The following is a 25,339-nucleotide window of genomic DNA, read 5'->3' as shown; positions in this document are numbered from 1 at the left end:
TGTGACAGACCCCCCCCCCCCCCCCAAGTTAAGTCTCTTGTTGTTCAGCAGGTGTAGGATGCAGCAGCAGACGGGCCTGAAAGGAGAGTGCTGGACCAGCAGGATGGTAATGAATAGGCCAGCAGGTCAGGGAACAAGGGAACCAGGGAGGCCCCTCCCCTTCCCAGCGGCCCCAGTTCCTGTCTGCTTTGATCAGAGAGGTTTCAGATCTGTTACTACTGCATACCCCCGCCCCCCCTTAACAACCCCGCCCACTGTCTGTCTGGCCCCAAATGTGTAAGATCACATTAACGATAAGACACTGCTCCTTCTTTTAATGAATCTAACTCACTGACAAAGACAGAAACTGGTTAACAGGAAAACAAAAACATGCGGGTCAACCAGCATGACAAACTGGGGGACAAACTCAACAGCAAAAACCATTAAGTCTTCTGAGAGTCCCGTACTAGGAACGAGGAATGAAATACAGGTAATGATCTTAGTCGGCTCTAAACCCCGGTCTTCTGAGAGGATAAAGGCTGTCAAGCTCGCCCCTGAGATGTCAGACACCAGTGACCATGACCTCGTGACCTGTGGGATCAGAGGTTGGTGGGGTGGGGGGGGAGAGCACTGCGATCCGGGCTCCTCCAGAGGCACGGAGATGGGAAAAAGCCACAGGAAGGTGTAGCGAGAAGGCGATTACCAGAGAAATCCCTCCCGTGCTAATCGGGATGACTCCCAATCCGAGAGCCCTCCCAAAGCCGGCGTAGGTGAAAGGCCGGTGGGCCGAGGCAACCCCGCGTGTACCACCCTGACCCCCGGGTAACGCCGCTACATCCTCCCCCTCAACGCCACGACGACAGGAGAGAAGCCTGGGAGCCACGGCAACGGTTTAGTAACGGGGGGATGAGGGAGGAAGGGAAGCACTGTGGGTGAGAGAGGAGGGGGGGGGGGGGGGGGGGGGGGATGGAAAGGAAGTGAAGATCAAAGGAGGAGAAGCAGTGACCCTGACCCCTCACACTCTCCTCCTCTCTGACCCTGTGATCATGGAGAGGAACAAGAGGGGAACTGAGGACATGGGGATAAAGGAGAGAAAACATTCCTTTATCCCCCTCAAGCCTTTCACTTCTTCCTCTCTCCCTATTATTTTGGTGAGATGGTTGGGGATATATTTAAAGGAAATGCCATTGCCTTTCCATTAAATATATTCTAGGTCATATATTCTGCCAGGCAGATGACATTGAGTAGATGAGCAGACCACCCGGGTCAGTCAGAAGCTCTCAGTGAACTCAGGACGGGGGAGGTAAGAGGAAATAATGAGGATGACAGGGCGAGAAGATAGTGATACCGCGTCAGACTAATGTGTAAAATAAATCAAAATCTCTAATTGGCCAAAGGAATTCTACACTTACATTAGCTTTATTTTTCTTTAGTTTATGGTACTTAATGCACCTCTGCTAGTCAATGGGCTCAAACAGCATGCATTTAAAAAGCAAAGGAAAAATAAATCAGAAGAATTTAAACCTGATTTTTTTTACGGATTTCAAAAGGCAGCATTGTGTTTGGATAATCCAAATGCCAGTGTAAAACCTAGACACAATGGCCACTGTGCAGTGGAGCCTGCGGTGCGAGAGTTTCTGTACAGAGATGAGCTCTCTCTGAGATGACCGCTCGCACTTCTCCTTCTGACTCCCTTATCCAGGCCTCAGGGGCTGGGGGTGTCTTTGTGTTTGTGTGTGTGTGTGTGTGTCTTTGTGTGTGTGTGTGTGTGTGTGTGTGTGTGTGTGTGTGTGTGTGTGTGTGTGTGTGTGTGTGTGTGTGTGTGTGTGTGTGTGTGTGTGTGTGTGTGTGTGTGTGTGTCTGTTTGTCTCCCCCCCGTATCTAATCTACTAGACAGTCAGAATCCTCTGAGTGGTCTCTTGCATCACTGCCGGATGGAGCCACACTGGGCCTGGCTATGATGAGGCCCTATGGGATGGACGCAGGAGACCTGCTGCTTTCGGTGGACCACAAATCCACTACAGACTGGCACCGATGTGGACCCCTCCCACCCCCCTGCCGGCCTTAGCCGGACCAACACATGAGTTCGAGCTTCAGTGAATTCAAGCTCTGAAAGAAGGCGGAATCATTAGAGTGTAGTGTGTGTATCCGAGTATGTGTCACAGCCACACTGCGACAAGTGAACAACTGTGCGGCATGTCATGTGCGAAAGGATGTCCCTTCCCTGTTTGACACAAAGCAATGATTGATTCCGAACATGACCTTCACAGGACAGAAATCAATCACTAACAAATAGGCATGCAAAAACAAATGGAAATTTAGGTCACTGAGGTACCAAACGTGCAAATAAACAATGATTTCTCCTGGATTATTTGCGAACTGATGAGCGCAGTCCTCGGGCTTTGAATGTAAATGTAACTATCCATCAGTCGGAAGCCAATGTGTCCCCCCTCTCCACAGCCGATCTGTCAATGATGTCACATCTACATCTTCCTGCTTTCAATCCAGTTAGTGTGTGCGTGTGTATAAATGTGTTTGTTTGGGTGTATGGCTGCATCTTAGTCGTTTAGGAAATGAACTACTGAAGAGTAATAAATGGATATTTATTTTATTATTCACCTGTGTATTCTAATTGTTATTAATTAGTAGTGGTAGCAGTAGTAGTATAATTATGTTTTTATTATTTGTACATTTTATTAGTGATTTGGCCATAGTATAAATCAATCATGCTATTGAAAAACATAAATGATGTTTCAATATTGTCTTGATGTTTTCCCATTTGTTATACTATTGCTGAAGATCAATAAATACAATGGTAAAAAATAAAAACGATAATAAATGCCCTGTGACCAGCACATAAGCACGCTCCCCTACGACATGGGAAGACAGGGGCCCAGTCGGCCCTCACCAGGGACCGAGAGCGGGCCCCTTTTTATTCCAGAGTTAAAAAGAAAACTTGGATCAAACTTATTTCTCCTCATCCATCTCTGACTCTCTCGGCCGGTCATAAATCATCTTCGCCGTGCCAACTGTCATACCCCGTCCCATGGCTGTGAGGAGCCTGAGTCCGGGGGAATCTCTGCCCCCGCTGCCTGAAGCAAAAACACACGCGTGCACACGCACACGCACAGCTTTAACATCCACTCCCAGTTACAGCCCTTCCAGTCAACCTTAAGCTCATTCATTTCCCAGGTAGTCCCATTCATTGTAGAACCGCCGGGGATATGCTCGTCTTTTGTCTGTGAAAAAGGGGAAATTGCACGTCGCGCTTCAATGGCTCGCCTGAACTTTATGACTAATGATTGTCAAATCAAATGACTAATTCAGTACTCGGAATGAATAATTTTGAGTTTGATAATCGCTAGTCGTAAAGTTCACGCAAGCGATTTAAGCATGACGTCTCATTGATTGATATCCAATTTCCCGACAAAAACGATCAAATTTGACTTACTACCAAAAAAGACAACCGGTATAATGTTTCAGTTATTCTATCTTTGCTAACAGTGTTCATTTGATTCCTGCATACCTCGTATTTGACACACAGCTCGGTTTAAATCCTACTCAACAAAAATTACTTTCTATGCAAATATGTAGATCGGTGAGCACACTCTTTAAAGCACGACCCAAGTCTGGTTGACACAAAATGAGACAAACCTTTTTAGCACTGAGGCCTCTTTTGGACCAGTCATAAAATTATTTGCTTGGCTGTGCTGAGTTCTGCCAGAGCGGTTCTGCGATGCTAATAAACCCCATTGGCGCCTGGCAGGTAATAGTGTGCGAGCCTAACTTTTCTACCTAGGCTCAGCACAGCTCAATCAGCCCCCGCCAGTAGGCCCGCGCCGCTACGAGTCCCCACAGCGCCGAATCAGCAACTTGCAACCGCCACGTGTTAGCGCGCGCGAGCACGCAACGGTACGTCGGGGATGGGGGATGAGATGAGCATGTGGCGAACGGCGAGAGAAAGCGAGATGGAGAGAGATAGAGGGAGAGATGATAGGAAGTCAAATACGTGTATGTGTGTGTGAGCGCATGCGCACGCACACACACACACACACACGCACACGCAAACAGAGAAAGACGCACAGAAACACTCACGTGGAGTCTAATATCAGTTTGGTCCCCGGATCCCTTTAAGACACGCAAGAGACAATAGAGTGGTGGGCCGGGGGGGGGGAATAAATACTCTGCTTTATTACGGAGATGCAGAAGACGGAGCAGAGAGAAATGAGCGAGGGGACGCAGCAGAAAGAGAGACTCATGGTGGACCTGTAAGAAGCCGTGCTCCTGTGATCCGTCCATTGTCTGCATTCAAACGCCAGGGACCCCCACAACCCCTAATACTGCGACCCATACAGGACCATGAAGGTAGCCCTCCATGCGAGACTCTTCTCCTCTTATCTCGAAGGCTGCATACACGGCTCTCCCCGGCACGCGGTGCTTTGTTCGTTGTGCTGGCGGGGATCCTGCCGCCGCCCCGGTTATCAACGCGCCAGCCCCGAGACGATGAACCAGCAGATGGCAAAGAGGAGTCGGGCTTAAGCGACTCCAATTACAAAACATATTAGTTTCACACGGTCGTGAGTATTAACAAACGCACAGAGAGATACTATTAAAGAGTGAGATGGGGAGAAGGATCGCTCTCTCTCTCTCGCTCTCTCACTTTAGCTCGCTCTCTCCGCCACTGTCTTAATGCTTTCTCAAGCAGTTCCCCGAAATTCCCCCAAATCAGCAAGCCTCTCACACTGCTCTGCTCTCACATGCAAACATCAGCAGACGGCCTGGAGAGAGGCCTTCGGCACAGGCGTCACATCGTTCTTAAAAACGAAGACGGTTAAAAGATGTTTTATCTTGAGGAGGATAGCATTAGACATTCTTCATATATGGAACTTTAAAATGGACCATGGAAAAATGACCCGTGGAAAAGTATTTAACAGGTGAAGCTGTGATCAGTAGTCATTAGTGTAACCGTTCAGCAGTAACCACCGCCGCTGGGTAAATACCTGGATAAATCCTAAACCTGGCCATTCATAACAGAAACGTATTAGGAACCGCTGGTACGACTAACGGGAAAAGGCCTATGGAAAGACGGCTTATGAACTTAAGTGCTCTCTCTCTCTCTCTCTCTCTCTCTCTCTCTCTCTCTCTCTCTCTCTCTCTCTCTCTCTCTCTCTCTCTCTCTCTCTCTCTCTCTCTCTCTCTCTCTCTCTCTCTCTCTCTCTCTCTCTCTCTCATATTTAGGTCTTGTAATGGAGAGACTGTTGAAATAAGGACGAGCTCGGTGTCTTGGATCGCCCTCACAGATTAGGTTACCTCTGCCGTTGTGTTCAAACCCTATATTCCAGTTTAAAAATATATATGTTAATGCTTTTTATGTGAATTCTATGTTAATGGCTCTCAAAGGGTTTACTCTAACTGTCTTCATGGCCGCAGGCCAACAGGTTTCAAAAGGGAATTTTAAATATAGAAGTTGTTTTTTTCTTTTTAACCATTGACATTTCCATAAGGCTCAAGGTGTGTGTGTGTGTGTGTGTGTGTGTGTGTGTGTGTGTGTGTGTGTGTGTGTGTGTGTGTGTGTGTGTGTGTGTGTGTGTGTGTGTGTGTGCGTGTGGCCTAGCCCCTTGCTCAATGTGCATGACAGTCTGTGTGGCATGCACTGTGTGTGTGCGTCTCCAGTCTCTCCAGAGGCATCTAGTTTCCTCTCCAATAATACTTGTGTCACACTGACAGGATAACAAGACCAGTAGGGATGAACAGCTCACTGCCTGTCTGCCTTTTCCTTTTTTTTCTATCTTCTTCCCTGACCTCCTCCCTTCGATCTCTATAACCTAATTCTCCAAAGTTACCACCCCCCCCAGTAACCCCCCCACCTCATCCCTCCATCCAAGACATCTGCCCTCTTCTTTCTAGAACACACCGTTCCCCCTCTTCTCGGTAAGCAGACGGATATTCTCACGACGACTGTGAGAAAGTCACTGAGAATCAGGTACAGTACAGCTTGTGTGTCTGTTTCTGTGTGTGTTTCTGTGTGTATGTCTGCGTGTCTGCCTGTGTGCGTGTGTGTGTTCAAGCCCCAGTAATCGCACCCTATTCTGGCATGGCTCCGGCAGACATGGGGATACCTGAACAGATAACTAGGAGGAGGGAAGGATTAACAGAGGAAGATGGTGGAGATATCGATGGCGGCCGGCGCACTGTACAGAGGTCATACAGCGATAGGTTTCCCTTAATACCGGCCGGTCTGCATCCGTCCAGAGCACGGACAAGGAACCGTTTGTTTTCCAATGGACGCCTTCGCTTTGTGCCATGAATGCTGTCCCGATAAACCTTACGAAAAATGTATGTCTTTAACTGCGGGCTACTTGTTATTTTAAAAGTCGCAATGTGTAAGATCAACACCAACCAGTTGGTAGGCGGGGGACTTTCAGAAGTCAAACAAAACTCAACCACAGCGTTCTGTCCACGCTAACCGGCTTTGTGACTGTGTGACGCAAGCTAGCGTGTCGTAACTTAGCTGGGTGGCGTGAGAGGGAGGGTGGATATTAAGATTCTTGTAAAATAGAGAGGTAGCATTTATTTGTAGAATTGATCCAAAGGGTGCACGCTATGGTTGCTTTTCAATAGTAATAAGAAGTAATAAATAGTAATAACAAGCTAAATCCTTTATTTTCATTGATTTGTCACAGATTCCTCCATGTTACCTGACGTACAACCATAGGCTCCATTACAGGGTAAACAATGAGCAATAGCGTGAACCTCTGATTTTAGTCCGTAGTACTGAACACACACACACACACACACACACACCCACCCACCCACCCACCCACCCACCCACGGCGGCGACCTTCACCTGTCAGGGAGGAGGCATATTTACAGCCACGGCCGCCCCTCTGCCCATGTTCAGCCATGGCTGTCAATCAGCACCAAACACCCCCCCGGCCACACTCCCCTCCTGCTGCTGATCCATCCAGCGGGCCTCAGGTGGGGGTGCACCAAGGACCCCCGCCACAAACACTGACATCAACAACAAGCCATTCATCATCAGGCCGTTACACTTTGCACCGCTGACAGTGTGCACACGCGGTGGGGACTTTGCGCTGACGCCGTGTCAAATAGGATGCCAATTACATTCATTTAGTTGTGCTGTTGACGGCGTCGACAAAATAAAGGTTATTTGGGCTCACATTCTGTTCATTGTCAAATGAGGTGTCTTTCTGAGCTAACTTTGTATTGTGTGCCCCGTTGAACTCGAACCATGCAGAGGCCCCATTTTCCCCTCAACTGGGGGGGAAACTGTCTAATAAAATTCAGCTCAAGCAAATGAAACGAAGACCTAAGTTGAGGTCCCTGTCATAGATGATAATGCCATTGTGGAAAAATGGCCTGGCAGGTGATGGCAGGACACTTACCACCCAGGATATTGGGGTGGTGGTTAGGGTGTTGAAAGGTACTTGGTTTGACCCCCCAATGGGTCTGCTGACTACGTCCCAGATCACTATGACAATGTCCCATTCAGCAGCCTCCAGACAGGCATCTGAAACCACCATCAGTCCCGATGGATAAAAGCATCTGCTATTAATAACAAAAACAACAAACTAAATCCCTTAGCCACATCAAGTCAAACTCGTGATCACAGAAGGGCGTCTGGCTACTTCATCACTGCTGCTCCGATCCTCAACTTTTTGTTCCACGAGACCAAGTTGTTGCCTTGCATTGCAACTAATGGTGGTTGACACCACCATTAGTACATCATGAATGGGTGAATGACATTCATTGATAATTAGTTGCCCTGTTTTGCCACAGGCTACATCGATAGAATTACAAAAAACGAAGCATTAACATTTCACCTCTGCGCAAAAAATCCTGAACGTGAGGTTACATCCAAATAATTAAGACGAATATTCACGCATGACGGAAGTTTAAAAGGTAAATTTAGTATCAGCTGTACATCTCAGGTAATATATTGGCTGACATCTAAAACATACACAAGATTAATGTTCAAGTTTAAAAATAGAAAGTAGTTGGTATGCAAGCACACAAACACATACATGGCTCATAAGTCCATCTCTTCACTGAAGTCTAGAAAAGTAGGGCAAATGCTGCAGGTAATAGGGCACACACACACACACACATACACACACACACACACACACAGGTCTGATTGGAAGGAGCACTGGATGCAGCCCCCTGCATCTCAATGACAACCATCTATCCACCGGGATTTATCTAAATGCAAATCAGCTGCTTTCACTCAACAACGCACACATAATTCACTCCCCATGCCCCAAAATACACAATGCATAATACAGCCAAGCCAGCCAGCCAGCCAGCCAGCCCTTCAGCACTGCCTTCTCTCCCGTCTGTGCCCTCTAGAGTTCTCTCACTCAGACCAAATTCACTTTTAATTGAGAGAGCTCATTTAGCACGGCCGGAAAGCGTGTGGTGGGGGTGTCTTTCGAGGGCGGTCACATTCGGACGATTGACAATAAAACCAGCCGCCATGTCCTTGAATGACGACCCGAAAAAAGAAAAATAAATAAAAGCACACAGCTATTATTCAGGGCGGGAAAGAGTACGCTTCGCCATGTTCTAATTACGGCCAACAGCTGAACTCCCGGTGATGTGGTGAGAGCGCAATGACCTGCCCAAGAAACTTGGGGGGGGGGGGGGAGGGTGGGCTACATCCTGCAAAGTAAGCAACACAGGAGGGAAGACATTCAGACCGGTCCCGCGGGTTAACTGGGGTCACCCCCCCCCCCCCCCCACCCCCCAGTGCTTCCTGATGCTTTCCTCTTCTACATAGCTGTTAATTAGGCAGGCTGAGTGCACCATCAATCGATTGCTTGTCTCCACGCTATATCTTATAACGCCGTTGCACTTTCCGACGCTACTGCGAGGAAATGCAAGGTTCAGGAAGAGACGCTTCCGCGGCGGTGAGAATGCGTAATGGAGGACGCCGCGGAGGAGGTCTGGGGCAGAGGACGGTTACGGCTTTGCCTTTCGGAGAAACATATGAGTCGCGTGACGCACGCCGAAGCTCTGCACGACAATAACCCAATACATGTGAAGCATGTAACACATGTATTGGATAAACAGTATAACGATGACAAATGACATCACTGGTATAATCAATGTATTTTGTAGTACGGAAAGATGATCAAACGGATAATTGGCGAGCGTCTCTCATGACAACTCTGTTTTTCTGTTTTCTCCGTCTTAGGCACAAACAGAATTGTTTCCATGGGAGGGAGGGGGAGAGAGAGAGAGAGAGAGAGACATTGTCCTGATGCCCTCTGATTTGATCATAGGACGAGCCAACAACTCCTCAGCCCTCGTTCGACATTCACAGCATCGTGCCCGAGTGCACACAACGGCAGCGATGACCACCAAACCCAGGAAGTGACCCCACACACACGACGGCCGTGGCCTTCCCCGTTGGCTGCCGGCCGGGATGCCGAAGTGCTCATTGACACGGAGAGAGAGATCTCATGCCATGAATTGGGAAAATAACATCCAAGTTAGTGCGTTGTAGAAACTCGATCTAAATGACGTGCTGAGAGATGCTGGCCAGCAAATGTTGCGATGAAAAAAGGCTAAACCCGGAGGCTGCCACTGCCAGTTGTGTGCAGCTGAGACTATAGAGTGGTTCCCGGCATCCAGCTCTGTTGAGGAGAGAGCAATGAGGGTTCAGGAGAGAAGCCTGGCAGGCTACAGCGTATGCTGCGTGGCTCCTTCGGTCACAGTGTCCTTGAAAAGACACAGGCCACCGCGAGGGTAGGAAAGAGTGAGATATATGCTGGCATGCTGGGAGGGGGAAAACACAGGAATGGTACCGACCGAGGGAAAAGACGGATACCTAGCAGTCTGACAAAGAGCAGCAGTTCATGAAGAGAGCTGGGTTAAGACCCCTGTGAGTTTCCCCGACCCATATGCAACACATTCCATCAGGGCCATCAGAGATTAGAGATATCATATAAGGTATAAGAGAGAGAGTGCGATATAGTCAGGGGGAAAAAAGGGGGAAATAACCGAGAATAAGAGTATTTATATCTCTCGTCCCTCTCCGCCTGCATGTAGCAGGCGGAGAGGGACAAGAGATATAAATAAACCAGCAACGTAGCACAAGGACAGAGGAGGCACGTGGGGGACAAGAACACAACAAGACACACAAACACACAAACACACACAGAGAACAGGTGAGGGAATCCCGATTGTGGCGTGACCCCGTTAACCCGGGCGTCTCATTAGCGCCTCGTTACCGCCCGCGTTCTGCCGGCCCCCCATCCTCTGTCACACCTTCATTAAGCCCATCGACCCAGCGCGCTTATTAAACACATTCATTACCCCCGGTATTGAACTGGCGTACCGCCGCAAGTGCGGGGCCCAAATGCATTAAGAATGAGGTGGAGAAAAGGGAGGTAGCTGGAGACGGAGGTAGGGGAGGGGGTGTGAGGGGGGAAAGGATATTCAACATGAATGATGGCACTTGGAAGCGCCATCACTGTAAAAAGACTGGGCAAGAACACGACACACAAAAACGACGAGTACCAGTGAGCGCATGTGGATGTGTACAGATGGCTGCGACTCCACAACTGAGCTAAGCCAGGCCAAGTCAAACCGTACCACAACCCTTTGTCCGGCCTCTCTGGCTGTCTGTCACTCGTAATGAAGTCAGGGATTGGACTCACTTTAACCCCTCCATCAGAATAAGACCAGAGCGATAAGGCAGGGAGATGGAGATAAAACCGCGTGTGCGTGTGCGTGTGTGAAGCTTGTACGGGGCAGGATAGGAGCAATTGGGGGAGTTGCAGAGAGATGGGGTACAGAAAATAAGGAGTGAAGAAATAAAGTCACGCCGACAGGCCAGGTAGACTATCTCTCTGGCTCAACTCTTTGTTCATTCTGCACCTCTGTCCTGCGCTGAGCTGCTCTTTGCCTGAAAAGCCTCCCGTCAGCCCTGAACATGATATTTAGTATGGAGCCCACACACACACAGAATGACCTGAGTGGGCCTCTAGGATGAGAACTACTCCTGCCTGTAAACCACTACTTTAGATGATGATATGATTTCTATCCATCTGAAACAAAAAGGTAAAGCCATGAAGTGTGCATGTGTTGTTGCGTGTCTGTGAAGAGCAAGAGAGAGAGACAAAGAGAGAGAGAGCGTGAGCGCAAGAAAGGCAGAACAAGAACGAAAGAGAGAGACCGACACAAAGAAAGAGAGACAGACAGACAGCTAGTGAGAGAGCTAACGTGAGAAACTGAGACAAAGACAGAGAGAGGGACAGAGAGAGAGACACACAGAGCGAGAGGGAGCGGATGAGGGGGGTAAATTAGTAAGCCCAGTCAATGTTTAAGGGGAGTGTATGAAAGGGCCATGAATCAAAGTGCCCCAGCTTGTCAGGTGTTCCCGCTGGGGTCTGCTGCCGGACCAACAGATTCCTTAAACAACTGTCTGGATGGAAAGACAACATCGGCCAAAGCCAGAAGTAGCCGGGACGATCTGATCGAGTACATCAGCCCATTTCCGTATTGACAAGGTCTAATCGCACTGTGTAGAACACAAGACGGCTGAATAAATAGAGCAATACTCATTCAACTTGTAGAAGCGGGGGCCCGACCAGACATGCTCAATCACAGCGCTCAGTGACCGAGAACTCACGTCCTTCCAGTATCTGCCAAAGAATGCTAATGTATCGTGGAGACATTAGCAACCCTTGCTACAGAACTGCTTCATCAAGACTTTGAGGCTTGAACGCAAATGTTCAGCATGTCACCCATATCTCTAGCTGGGGTTAGGTCGATTTGAAGCCCAATCATATCAACGGTGTAACATTTTAGTGTATTTTATGTTCATTCTTGAGTCTGTCCATGTGTGTGGGCAGATACGTCAGACTCATTGGGCATGATTTCAATGATTTAACAATTTTTTGCGTTGGATATTGATCATCAGCATCTAAATCTCAATAAATAACGAATGTTCGTCGCTCAATTACTCCTTTTTTGTAATCTGTGGGTCAGTGGGAGAAGCAAGAAACTGCACTGAAGTAAGTTTCCAGCCGCAACACAAATCATTGACTGGTCTAACATCACCCTCTGCAGGTGAAGAGCAGCATTGCGCCCTTTCGTGAACAAATACACCTTAGACCTCCTATATTAATTAATAAGCAAAGGCCCAAAGCACTGGTTATTTCAGGTTCTTTATTCAACCATAAATAATTAATACACAAGCAATCAGTAAAAGCAGGAGCGCTGATGCAAGGCTAAACTTGAATCCCAGGTCTGTGATAAAACCACGCTGTTCATCAGCACCCTTTGTCTCTAAACTTTCTGTAGGCCCGAGTGAAATTTAAACGCACCACCAGGGAAATCTACTAAATCCAAACATCCGAACGTGAAAAGTACTTTCACACTAATAAGCTCCTTTTTACTACATGCTTTTACAGCTACTGCTACCACTTATGCCGCTGACGGTAATTCCGATACAGCCACCGCGGGCGGAAAGGAAACCCCAGACGACAGTGGAAGCAGAGCCCCGCTTTTAAGAGTCTAACCAGCCCCTCGCTGCCCATACATACTGGGGATTAACAAAGAGCACATGGCTGAAACCGTGGCACAGTCTGAAACACACTAGGATGCATGTATGCATGGGCCTTCTTTATTGAAGTCAATGAGTCCTTCAGCGGTTTCTAGCGCCCTCCGAAGGCTGCCGGGTCATGCTGAATGTTTTCGGTTCATACGGTGCAGGGTTTTCTTATTTTCATAGAACTGCGGTGTTGTCTGGTTTATATTGCACTGTGATGCGATACATGGATGAAAAAGTCAACCAAGTTTCTCCCTACATTCTGAGCAATGTCCAATGATCGATTGTCTTCGTGGCTTAAGAAGACCTTGTGCTGAATTGGCACCGGGAAGGTAATGCTACCAAGAATTTGAGAGACAACACGAACTAGCCCATCTATCCAAAGTGGGACGGTTTGCAGAGATGTTTTGGCTACTTTACTTTTAAAAGGTGCTTGTGTTCCTTGGGAGACAGGGAAGGGAAAACATATCGACACCGCCATTCTCTGCAGTACAAAGTAATGGCAGCGCTCATTAATGCATCGCATTAGTCCTCAGTCAGAGACAGACTGGCCTCTCTGACCCACGCACAGCGCATGCACACACAAACGTTTGCCCACAGAAGCACATGCATGCACACATGCACCCGCACACATGCACCCGCACACACACAGGCTTTTTGTTGAAGCCGATCAATGCGGGGGAATCAGATAACAGCACACAAAACAGGTAAAGCCTCCTTAAGGAACACACTCAACTCTGAGAAGAAAGAAAGAAAAAAAACACTTAACATGATAACAACAACAAGGTGCTTATCAACATCAAAGACCAAGATCGATCAAACGGTATACAAGCAGAAAGGGGGGGGAAATAATGAGCAGGAATAAGGACTGTGGGTGTGGAGTGGGGGGCGAAGGGAGGACCGTCTAACGGGAGAACAAGGGTGGAGAACACGGTGTAATCGAGAGCGAGTGAGTGGCAGTTCCCTGACAGGGAGACAGCTGAGGGCCGAGACGGATGGTGTGGAGCTGCCCGACGCTAAATAATATACATCAAGGTCTAACCTATGGTTACCTTCTAGAGAAGGGCCGATGGGAGTGGGAGAGGGTAAGAGAGAGATGGAGAGTGAGAGAGAGGGACAGAAGTGCTGAGAAGAGAATGGGTGAATAAGCAAGAGAGAGAGCAAAAGAGAGAGAGACACACACAGGGGAGGAAAGAAAGTGTTGGGATAAAGAAGGAAAAAGAGATGGAGAGAGAGAGAGATGGTGAGAGTGAGAGCGAGACCAGAGAGACAGTGTGCCCTGAATCTCTTGAGGCAATGAAGTCTATTGAATCTCCCTCGAAAGATGTTATTATTCGGTGGGAATGGCAGCGAGACGGACAAAATAAACATATGCCATTCAACATCGGAACAGAACCAACCCACTCAATACGGTCTACTTAACTACATGTAACTATTGGGGTGTGTGTGTGTGTGTGTGTGTGTGTGTGTGTGTGTGTGTGTGTGTGTGTGTGTGTGTGTGTGTGTGTGTGTGTGTGTGTGTGTGTGTGTGTGTGTGTGTGTGTGTTTCTATTCATAGAAAATCATAGTCAGCGTGCACAACCCCTCCAGAAGTTTCCAGTCCCCAGAATGCATCTAGCTGCTATTCAATTCAACCTTTCCCATGTGACTCCAGCGAGCGCGTATACCCGCCTGTGCGTCCGTGCGTTGCCGATAAGTCGACTTTATAAAAACCGACTCGCATCAACCATCACCGCTTCCTCCTGCGGGGCTCCCACTTTAATCCGGCTAATTAGATCTGCTCATGTCAATATACATTTCAATTTTAGATTACACTCCGCAGGATCTGAGGAGTCTTTAACATCCAATCAGACCCAGTGGGAGGGGGGGGGGGGGGGGATGGGGTGAGGAACAGAGAGGGACAGAGGGGAAGACAGGGAGGGAGGAAGAGACTGAGGGAGAGAGTAGAGAGACAGAGGGAGGAAGAGAGGGAGGAAGAGAGAGTGATGGGGGAGAGAGGAAGAGACAGAGGGAGGGAGAGAGAAAGAAAGAGGTAGAGACAGCGGGCGAGAGGGAGCAAGAGGGGGGAGGGGCATTTTACCAACCGTTGAGCAAAAATACTTGGTTGGCCTTGACGTCAGCCCACGGCTCCTCCTTTTCCTACATCCTAATTTCAGCTCACGCAAACGCCACCTTTCCGTTCTACATGCCACACATATTAGGAGAGATATGAAGCAAAATAAAGAGGGAAAGCCGAGATGTGGTTTTACAAGCGTAGCTTTGATTAGAGTTAAATTGAGGGCAGGTGGTAATCTATATTAGGTCATCGTTCATCTCCACAATACATCCTCTCGCCCATCGTCTCCAGAATTAAAACGGTAAATAAGGCGGGAGCTTGCCTAACAAACGCATACGTGCCAATTCAGGGAAACAGTAATCTCCTTAATATGCAGTGCAATCGAAAATGTAATCAAACTACATTCTTCGATTTCTCCATGAAGTAGATTCCTTTTTTAAATATTACGGATAAGAGTTATGGATAAAATGAAAAAATTTGCATAAAGAGACAGTGAACCCAAAACCCAATTATTATTTTTTATGTGGTAATTTGTCTTAAATGATCGTCAATTTAGTAATCTATGCCATTATATCACTGTTGTTGAAATATGTCCCCAATTTAGAGAAAAATGATCAAATGTTTTTGCCATCCTAACACTAGGTGATCGCTCCACTCTGCTGCCAATGTAGGTGGCGTTCTTTTCGTGACTTGCCTTTTCTGAGGCACTCTGAAATCACGACCTGCGGCGTGGTTTGTGTGGACTTGTGGAGCTGTCTGGGCAGAGGTCGACTGCGGTGTACGCGAGAAAGTTGAGCCTTTAAAACACTTTTTGAACGCCAACGGTGTGTGTGGACGGTCTCAGAAGCATTTATTTAATACCAGCATCTGAGGGTTAGGATTCCTGGACACAGAGTATAACACTATGGTGTTTGTCGATGGTGATGCTCCGTCTGTGCAGCGATGTTTTTAATGTCCACGCCCCAGTGAGGGTTAGGCTTCCCAGACACCTTTGGTATAACGCTATGGTGTGTGGCAGTTCAAAATGTATACACAGACTGTGCTAAAAAGTATCGTCAAGTTTGCGTGGGTCACAATTATGGGGGTATCACGCCCCCCTCTTTCCGAAAACTCTCTTCCCAAAAGTGATTTATATTAAAGCACATAGTGTTCGAAAACCATGTCAACAGTGGGTTCACTTGCTTTAGGAGAGACGAAAAAGAAAAAACGCCCGCACATCTCGGCGTTTCATTGAAAGTTGATTCACATGGGGAGACAATGCGGCGAGCACTTAGTTGATCCGGTCCACGAACAAGTGTTAAAAAAAAACATAAAAAAAAATAAACAAAGATAAAGAAAAAGATAAACAAAGGCGTTGGCTGCGCTCTGATGGCCGCCTCTGACCCCGCAGCACGCTGAACAGAGAGGTAGCGGGCGGCCAGGAGGGAGGGAAAGAAAGAGAGAAAGAGGGAATTTCGGTATTCCTCGGCGCAGTGGTTTTGCCCCGTGGAGGTGCCGGGAGGGGAAAAGAATATGAATGGGCTGGAAATGAAAACATGGCTTGAAAGGCACCTGGTGAAATCTGTAATTCGGGCATAAATACGGGATGAATGGCAATAAAGAATGCAGGGGGAGATATCAGGGGGAGGCAGGGCGCGGAGGCACTTGACTGTCTTTCACACCGAGCACATGAAGAAGAAGCTTCGCCTCGGGCTGCTGCGCTCCCATGCAACACACACAAACACTAAAGGTCCGACCAAACACACACACACAGGCACATATACACACGTACACACTCACAAACAAACAAGACACGCATATTCGCAAACATTAAAAGATTTAATAAAAACATCATTATGAGAGCGTCGCCACCGGTGAAACCTTCAGCGCTGTTGCGAATCGGCTGGATTAAAAGTTGTCATTTTTGGTCCCCCTTGGACCTCTGAAGCCACGAAGTTCGTGCAGCCTATGTTTCCCCACTAGGGAGGGTTATGAGTTGTAGATCAACAAGCCGGCCTCTGGTCATGGTGAACGTCTGAGCAAAAACATCCACAGGGTATAAAATGTAGAAGAAAATAACGGCACATTGTCTGGCATTAATGGAATGCATACATCCCTTCAGCTCCCCTTCGACCACAACACACAACCATCTCTGATTAGCACGGTAGTTCATCACAACCACAATTAGGAGCAGTTCATGACCGCCCCGCAGAATCAATTGAATGAAGTTGAATAAAGCGTACTTCAAAAATAAGCTGCCTTCCATGGCATACTGTTACAACCAGTAACAGACCTAGTCAAGGTCTTAAAACAAAAGCTAGCCTTCCGGCATGAAGAGTTGGCAACCGCTGCAGCAGGATTACAAGTATGGGAGTGTGTGTGTGTGTGTGTGTGTGTGTGTGTGTGTGTGTGTGTGTGTGTGTGTGTGTGTGTGTGTGTGTGTGTGTAATAATTTAAGAAAGAGAAAACGGGTGAGAGATAGAGAGAAAGGTGAGTGAAAAGACCAGGGTGAAGCGATGAGAGAAAAGGGGTGAGTGAGGGAAAATAGAGCTAGGAAGGGGAGAGGCACTTTTTATAATAAACAGGGTGCTTTGTAATCGTTCAACTTTAGAAGTGGGCTTGGAGGAGTAGAAGGAAGAAGATGAAGATGAAGGCTGAGGCCTCCTTCAGCCTTCTGTAATTGATTGGGAGAGACAAGGGACAGGGCCGCTGCGCCACAGAAGACCACATGCAAGCAGACAATGTATGGGGAATGGGGAAACTTGCCCTGGGGGGGAAGAAACTGAGAAAGGAATGAGGAACGCAGGAGTTCACTCTCAATGACTCCTCTATCATAAACGCATCCTCCGTCAAATAAACATGGTATAAATTATGATTTTTTTCTTTTTCATTAACCGCAACTTTATCATTGGGGAGCCACTGTCAATGCAGAATGAAATTAGAATTTGAATGCAATTACGTAGAGGTTTTAGCTGTACAGTAGAAGCACTCTGTATTTGGGAGGAGTTACTGTTACAGTTTGTTACCCCATGTCATACATAAGGAACATAAACACAATTAAAATAAACTCTATTCTAAATCTCATGCATATTTGAGGTTTTACAAAGAGAGAGAGAGAGAGAGACTACGAAACAGAGATCCTTCAAAATAAAAAGCAAAAACCATGACCACAGTCAAATACTTAATCAAATACATAGACTGTATTTGAAAAGCGCCACTTTGTCTTAATGTGTCCGAAGCAATGAGGGGATTAGAGGTTTTATGCTGGGGTTTTCTAAATTCCCACGGGAAAAAAAAGTAAAACCTTTGCCAAGCAGCTAGACATAACAGTCCCCGGCCCCTCCCCCTGAAACACACTCAACTCAAATCTCTCCATCCTGAAGAAAGGGAGGCAAAGTGACTGAAATGAATACTGTTGCTGCTCCATCAGCAAAAACACCCTAATGGCTAATTTCATAGACTTCTTGGTTGATGAATAGGGGGTTTAAAGACTCAGCTATTGTTAACTTTTCTTAAAGCAATGTCATCACTTATGGATCGAGCAGAAAAGGGGAATGCATTTTGACGAAACTTTGTGTGTTGGAACAAAATCTTTATCTCATATTTCAGTTTTCAGAGTAAACAGTGACATCTGCTGGGGATTTTTAAGGATATGGTACAACTGAAGACCCATCATACAATGAATTTAGTGCTGGATTAAGGAATACAATGCAAAGTCCCAAAGACTCTAAATGTGTTGAGCAAGAGTCCTTTTTTACCCATTATATCTTTGACACAATCTTCTAACCTAACAACTATGAGTTTCATTTTGGAGGGGAATTCTGCCACTGCTTAAACTCGTATAACCACATCCTAACCCATGACACAGACCTCACACCATCCCGCACAATTGCACAGCGCGGACACGCACGCACACAGAATAACTGTTTTCATGTGCTTCCAAGGAAGATATAGGATCGATGTAAGAATTATCTCCAATATTGAGCAGTAAATGGGTGGACAGTAACAAAATGCAAGTGATTCGTCACTGTACTTAAGTAACCTTTTAGCGGATCTGTACTTTACTTGAGTATCATTATTTTGTGAGACTTTATACTTTTACTCAACTACATTTCGTAGGGGAAAATCTTACTTTTTACTCCACTACATTCCAAAAACCTTTCATTCCTTTCAACGTTCCATTCCACAACATGCATGCGTGACCATAGACACAGCTAACCATTGCGGACGTTGCGAGCCTAAACAACGTCAATATTTAACCTAGAAACACCATGTCAAGCTTAAACGGTTACGTTAAAATTATTGATCGATTGGAAATATGATTGTTATATATCGGCCGTTTGTCTGTGGGGACCCCCGTTTATATGGCTAGAGGCTAGGTGCTTTCTACATATCCAGGTGTACTCCCGGTAGAAGCTAAATGCTAAAAACAATGCTTGCCTGTCCAATAGTAATTAGGGGCGAGGGAGGGCCATCGGATCTGTCACTCAAACCTCTGTGCCAGTCGTAAGGAGATTCATGATGTTTAGTCGAGCTGGTGTTGACTGCAAGGTTGATATTCTTTAAGTTCTTGTATGATTATTTCAAGTTGAAGTTCTAAATAAATGTAAGATCATTTTATGCATGACTATTTTGAGGGTTGTTTTATTTTAGCTCATGTACCAAACATAATTTTCTGTGGCTGTGTCACGCACACACACACGCACGCACGCACGCACACGCACACACACACCATTTAACATTTCTTCACATCTATGTGGCTTTATTAAAACATATTTTCAACCTCACTTTGTACTACAGCACTCACCGCATTTTCTGCAAGAAATGCATTTTCTAGTTTCAAAGGATATCAGTATCAGTATCAATATCACAAATACAAAACATTGTATTTAGATTGTTGTCAGTGTTTTTTTTTTAACCTTATATGAAGGACATAGCAAGGCATTGGAACTACATTACACCAAATTACTTTTACTTTTGATACTTAAGTACATTTGAAGCCAAGTACTTTTATACTTTTACTTAAGTCGATGTTTAAAGGGAGTACGTGGTCTGAGTACTTCGTCCACCATTTGTTCTTAATAAACTACATAAACGAATAACCTATTATCTAAATTGATCCACCGAAGAACACAAACAGCAAAAAGCCGTAAAGAAAACAAAGCACTGACCTGTTTGTTCTCTTGCATGTAGATTCTCTGCAGCTTGGGGCATCCCATGGCCAGAGCCACCACACCCTCGTCCGTGATGCTGTAACACTGGCCCAGGTGCACGTCCTTCAGCTCACTGCAATGCTCCCCCAGCTGACCAAAACACCAAAAAGAGTCTCATTAGAGTTCGATCACCGACTACTCTAATCCAGGGCTTGCCCACAAGGTCCTTATTTGAAATTCTGTCTCATCGCTTGTGGTCAAATGGATAATGATGATGTATGGATCTGACCCCACACAGTAGTATGGGACTGGCTATACAAGATTGCACTGCAGGTCTCTGGAGCTAAAAGCAAAATACTGTACCACATTTCATATTTGTATATTTAATTGTGCTTGAACTACACACTGTGGTAAAATGAACAACAACTATATATTTATGCTACCTATATGTTTTCGAATTGGCCAACCGAAACCTACCTTTTTCAGCGCGTCGTCGGTTAGTTTGTCTTGGTTGCCAACGTGCACCTTCACCAGCAGGGGGCAATGTGAGGCCAGGGCGGACAGGGACAGGTCTCCCAGCTGCTTGCAGCGATAGGCGGTGTACTTCTGGAGGCCGGGGCAGTGGGACGCCAGTGAGCACACCCCGTGGTCCTGGACGCCCCGACAGTCCGAGATGTTGATCTCGGTCACGTTCTGCCTCCGAGAAGCTATCTTCACAAGCAGGTCGTCATTCACCTGGGACGAACGACAACGGGGAATGGTGAGATTGTGCCAGACGAAGCGATAAAACAACAACAAAAAAACAATACGTGATGAGACCCAACAACCCTTGAACAGATAGAAAAAATAAATAGTCTCTTTACTCCCCATTTTAGCATAAAGTAACCATGTTGTGCCTACTGAATTGACATAACTAACTTGCAATCTTCAGGTCACTGTGATTTCTAAGGTAAAGGTGGAGGTGTGTGTGTGTGTGTGTGTGTGTGTGTGTGTGTGTGTGTGTGTGTGTGTGTGTGTGTGTGTGTGTGTGTGTGTGTGTGTGTGTGTGTGTGTGTGTGTGTGCGCATGTATATGTGTGTCCATGTGTTTGTGCATTTGCACGTGTCTATATATGTGCATGTACATGTACATGTATGTGTGTGCGCACGCATGTATATGTGTGTGTGTGTGTGTGTATCTGTGACCAAGTATCTATGTGTGTGTGTGTATGTGTGTGTGCGTGCATGCATGTGAATCTGTGTCCAAGCATGGGTGTGTTTGTGTGTCTCCTCTGTGCTGACTAACCTGCTGCAGGCCACTGAGGTCAATTTGCTTCCAGAACTGGAAGTCTAAGCAGAGGTCCCTCCAGTACTTACACACCAGAGAGGCACACAGACAGCGTTCCTTAACAGTCAGGTGGGCAAGCACCTAGGGGAATACATTACAGGCCATCAAAGATACACGAACATGTGCATACAAATAGCCAGGGCGGTGTGTGTTTGACTCCCAGCAGAAATGTCTGATCTACACACAAATTCAATGTTAGTCGCTACGGATAAATGCATCTGCTTAATAGTAAATATACAGACACATTTAAAACTATCGTACACCATTATCTTACATAACGGAAAAACCCTAGGGGTGTTAATCTCGAGGTATCTCACATTTTTGATTCTCTAAGAAAGGCAGTGTGGGAAACGATGGCATGAAAGTAAAAAGTTAAAAAAGTTTAAAAATAAGCGGTGTTTAAGAATATGTATTTTTTTAAATATATTATATCAAGTTATTGGAATGTAACAGACGAATGCAAACACACAAAGGGAAACCTATAAGTAAAAAAGCATGTTTATTTTTATTAATTCAGAATCAGAAATTAAAGCAATGCTTCCACTATCCCTGTAAGACATGATATCTTCCGATAATCTGCCGATGCTGGCTAACAATTAGGTTTTTTTTACAAAACACAAACATGAATGACCCTGTTGTGTTTGACGACCGCTGACCTTGAGCAGGATGGAGGAGGGGAGATGGTTGATCCTTAGCGCCTCCACAGCGTCTGGCGCCTTGACGTGGCCGTCCTCGTGATGGTGTTGGCAGCAGGCAGAGTCGGAGCTCTGGGAAGAATCGCCATGGAGTGCCACCCCACCGCAGCCATCGGGTGGTGAGGAGGAGGAAGAGGACGGGGGAGAGGAGGAGGAGCATGCGGGCGAGGAAGGGAGTGGGCAGTGGGGGAGGTGGCAGTGCCCCGTTCCAGCGTCCGAGGAGGCCTCCCCGCCTCCCGACGAGACTCCCAGTCCGTTCTCCAGCCCTCCGTCTGGGCCGGGGAAGGCACAGCGGGGCTGCTTACAGGGGGAACACCTCTGCACCTCTGAACACTTCCTCTTACACACCTGTAACAGGGGGAAACAAGCGAGACAAGCGCACACACGCACACGCACACACACACACACACACACACACACACACACACACACACACACACACGCCTCATGCAAAGCATGAGACATATGGTTTTGATAATTTTATTATCTGTGTTATTATCAGTGTTTCAGTGAGAATGGCTTAATACAGTTAGATATAAACAATCATAATAAGATCTGTATTATGATTCATGGCCTACTTTCTAAATGATTAGAAAATAGGTTTAAATGTTGTAAGATCATCAAGGAATAATAATAAAGTAATAGGGGTTTTACCGGTATCATGATACAGGTAACAACTTAGCATGTTGCCCACAGCCCTGACGTACCATCTCAGTGTAGTGGCTGGTGCTGCCAACAGTAGGTATTGGCACGGCCACAGACACCCCTGCAGACCGGAAGATGGCCGGCGCTGGGATCAGCTTGGTGGGGACCGTCGACAGCAGAGACCTCCCCTGGCCTTCCCAGATAGCCAGGTCCCGGGGCGACAACAGGAACTTGGCGCAGTCCTCGGGGGACGCTAGTACTGCGTAGCGCCCGGCAAGCTTCGAGGCAGCAGCCGCACTGATGTCAACCCCCCCGACGTACGGGACGCTGATACCACCGTTGCCGAGACAGTGTCCGCCGCTGCCGTTGATGGCGGTTTCAAGGTGGTAGCTGTCGTCGTCAACGCTGTTTCCGTTGCCGTGGATGATGAAGCACAGCATGCAGGGCCCCTGCAGGAAGCAGTTCCTCTTCTTCTTCTTTCTGTGGTGTAGCTTGGTGGTTCTTTTCTTCAGGCGGTAACCATTTTTAGAGAGAAGATGGCCCATATAGATGACTCAAAGAGACTCTGTTGGGACACAAGAAGGCAATGGTCATGGTTTACTATTAAAAAGAAAGTACAATGATTCCCTAACAAGAGGATACAGTTTGTACAGCTTTTGGCATTGCTTGCAGTGATAGAGGATTTTCTTGTTATCTTTAAGCAAGGTGAGCAAAATCTCATATTCAGTGTAAGCAATAAGTCACAAGTGGCTGCTTTACCTTGTCATAAAATTAATAACAACAGAGGATGCTACTTATTACATACTTCGCATAGAACTCCACTGGCAAGTGATTTCAATATCCTAGTTCACCAGAAAGTGTCTTTGAATACAGTATTTTAACTATAGCGCTTCAATGTCTATTTCTATATCGCGGCACAAACAATGCAGTGCGACAGAATTTACAATAACGAGTATATGAATTGTACATGTTTCATGTTCCTTAATCGTGCAAATTAATGTTTTAAAAATAATATTATAAATGACACGCTGAAAGGTAATACAAATTCGACTTAACGTTACGATACTACATCATTTTAGTTATATGCTCCAATAGCCCCTGGCTGTTAAGTTAACAAGTGGTGATGAGCATGCATGACTCCAAACTATAAGTTATTCAATGTGTTAGCAGACTATTCTGCTGAGAGGCGCGGAATGCAAACGTGAGAAACGTAGCTTTAGAGGGTGAAACAAAGTATCTAGCAATGGAAAACCATACAAGAACGTCCGCTGTAAAGCTGGGCAGCGTGTTAACCTAAGGATTCACACTGATCTATGCCTAGGTTAGCCCAGTCCATTAGATGCTAGCTGTTTGTAGTGACCACAAGCATTGTGTCTTTCTTTAGCTGCTTACCAGTTCTCTTTTCAAGCCGCTCGCATAATTCACGCGTGTAAAACCGCTCTACACGATCCTATTGAGAGTTGACAAGTCCCTGCAGGATAAACATAAACAGCAGAAAAGTGCAAGTGAAGCAACGACACAAACAGTGGCAGCTCGGGGGAAACACTTCCGCACCGAGGTATAGGGGACGGAAGCCGACATGCGCGATTTGTGGGTCGTCATCCGTGTGGCTACAAAAGCCAGATGTAATTTGGAGGCAGGGTCACTTCTCTTTGGTTATGTAGTCAACAAGCTTTCTTAATGCAGCATTATGACATTCTGTAACCAAAGACCATGAGGAATGAAACCACGTGTATTGCATTGATGTGAGCGTTGTTAACCCTCTTCGGACGCAGTCGCTGCCTGGAGCCTGCAGTAATAGCAAGTCGTTCATTAAAGTGTAATAATCATAATTGTAAACATTGTATACATACCGCTAGCAGAAGTCGTTGAGCCAGAGAACTGAGCAATGTGGAGGGAGAAGCCAGAGATGAATATTATAGCAATATATATTAATATCTTGACTGTAAAAGGTAGTAGCGCTCGTGTGTGTGTGTGTGTGTGTGTGTGTGTGTGTGTGTGTGTGTGTGTGTGTGTTTGTGCCTGCTTGCATGTGTGTGTGTGTGTATACTGTGTGTACTGTGTGTGTAGTGTGTATGTGTTTTTGTGTGTGTGTGTGTGTGTGTGTGTGTGTGTGTGTGTGTGTGTGTGTGTGCGCGTGTGTTTGTTTTTCTGCATATCTTGCGAAATGTTGGTCTATCTATAATAATAATATAAAAGATAATAATAATTATTATTATTATTATTGTTATTATTATTATTATTATTATTAATTAATTGCCAAATTCGTTCATGAGGTGGTTTCAAGACCCTCAATGTGCTTTTCCAAATTGTGTGTGGGGGTAGTGTTGACTTGGTGTGTCACCTACTAAATCTATATAGCTACCTGTCTGTCTGTCTGTCTGTCTTTCTGTCTGTCTGTCTGTCCTCCTGTCTGTTTGTCTATCTTGTATATCTGTTTGTTTGTCTATCTTTTATATCTGTTTATCGCTATCTCTACAGCTCTCCACTCTGCATTAATCTTTGTTTGTGCATATTCACATAATTACATTTTTTAATTTAAATTAATAGGAGTAAAAGCAAAAGTTTTGATTTTTCTTAATCCACTACTTACACTCTTGTTTTTCCTCTTCTCTCCAAGGTCCAGAGTCTATTTGTTCCACCTGGACATGAACCGACAGGATCATGCCTATTGATTAGCGTTTGCAGCTGGCTGTGTACAGCAGAGCCTGGAATTCAGTGACAAAGCTGCAGCTCCTTCATGACTCTGACACTGCCTGTACTGAGCACACAACACAACTAATACAATGCTGCAACATTTACCTTATACTGTTTTGCTGAGGATCCGATTATTTATATATTGTGTAATTCAATATTCTAATCTAATGTAGCTACCATATTCTCAGCAAGAAGATAGCAGCCTATATATTTCCTTTTGGCTGGCCAT

The 25,339-nt window shown here is 46.2% G+C and overlaps 1 protein-coding gene across 1 annotated transcript in view; it reads right to left on the bottom strand.

Moving 5' to 3' along the window:
* fbxl17 (F-box and leucine-rich repeat protein 17) overlaps positions 1-23,950 on the bottom strand; it is a 198,410-nt gene extending 174,460 nt beyond the window's left edge. Inside the window, exons 1-6 of the mRNA XM_079739659.1 lie at positions 23,806-23,950; positions 22,476-22,978; positions 21,730-22,116; positions 21,032-21,154; positions 20,225-20,482; positions 19,766-19,897 (exon numbers count right to left, since the gene is read on the bottom strand). Coding sequence (XP_079595785.1) covers positions 19,766-19,897; positions 20,225-20,482; positions 21,032-21,154; positions 21,730-22,116; positions 22,476-22,958 — 1,383 coding nt within the window. The 5' untranslated portion in view covers positions 22,959-22,978; positions 23,806-23,950. The remainder of the gene's footprint in view (positions 1-19,765; positions 19,898-20,224; positions 20,483-21,031; positions 21,155-21,729; positions 22,117-22,475; positions 22,979-23,805) is intronic.
* Positions 23,951-25,339: the final 1,389 nt, after the last annotated feature.

Source organism: Pollachius pollachius (assembly GCF_949987615.1).
Source record: "Pollachius pollachius genome assembly, chromosome: 1".
Taxonomy (NCBI): domain Eukaryota; kingdom Metazoa; phylum Chordata; class Actinopteri; order Gadiformes; family Gadidae; genus Pollachius; species Pollachius pollachius.
The sequence above is the reverse complement of the archived record's forward strand: the minus strand, read 5'-3'. Positions and strand labels throughout refer to the sequence as shown.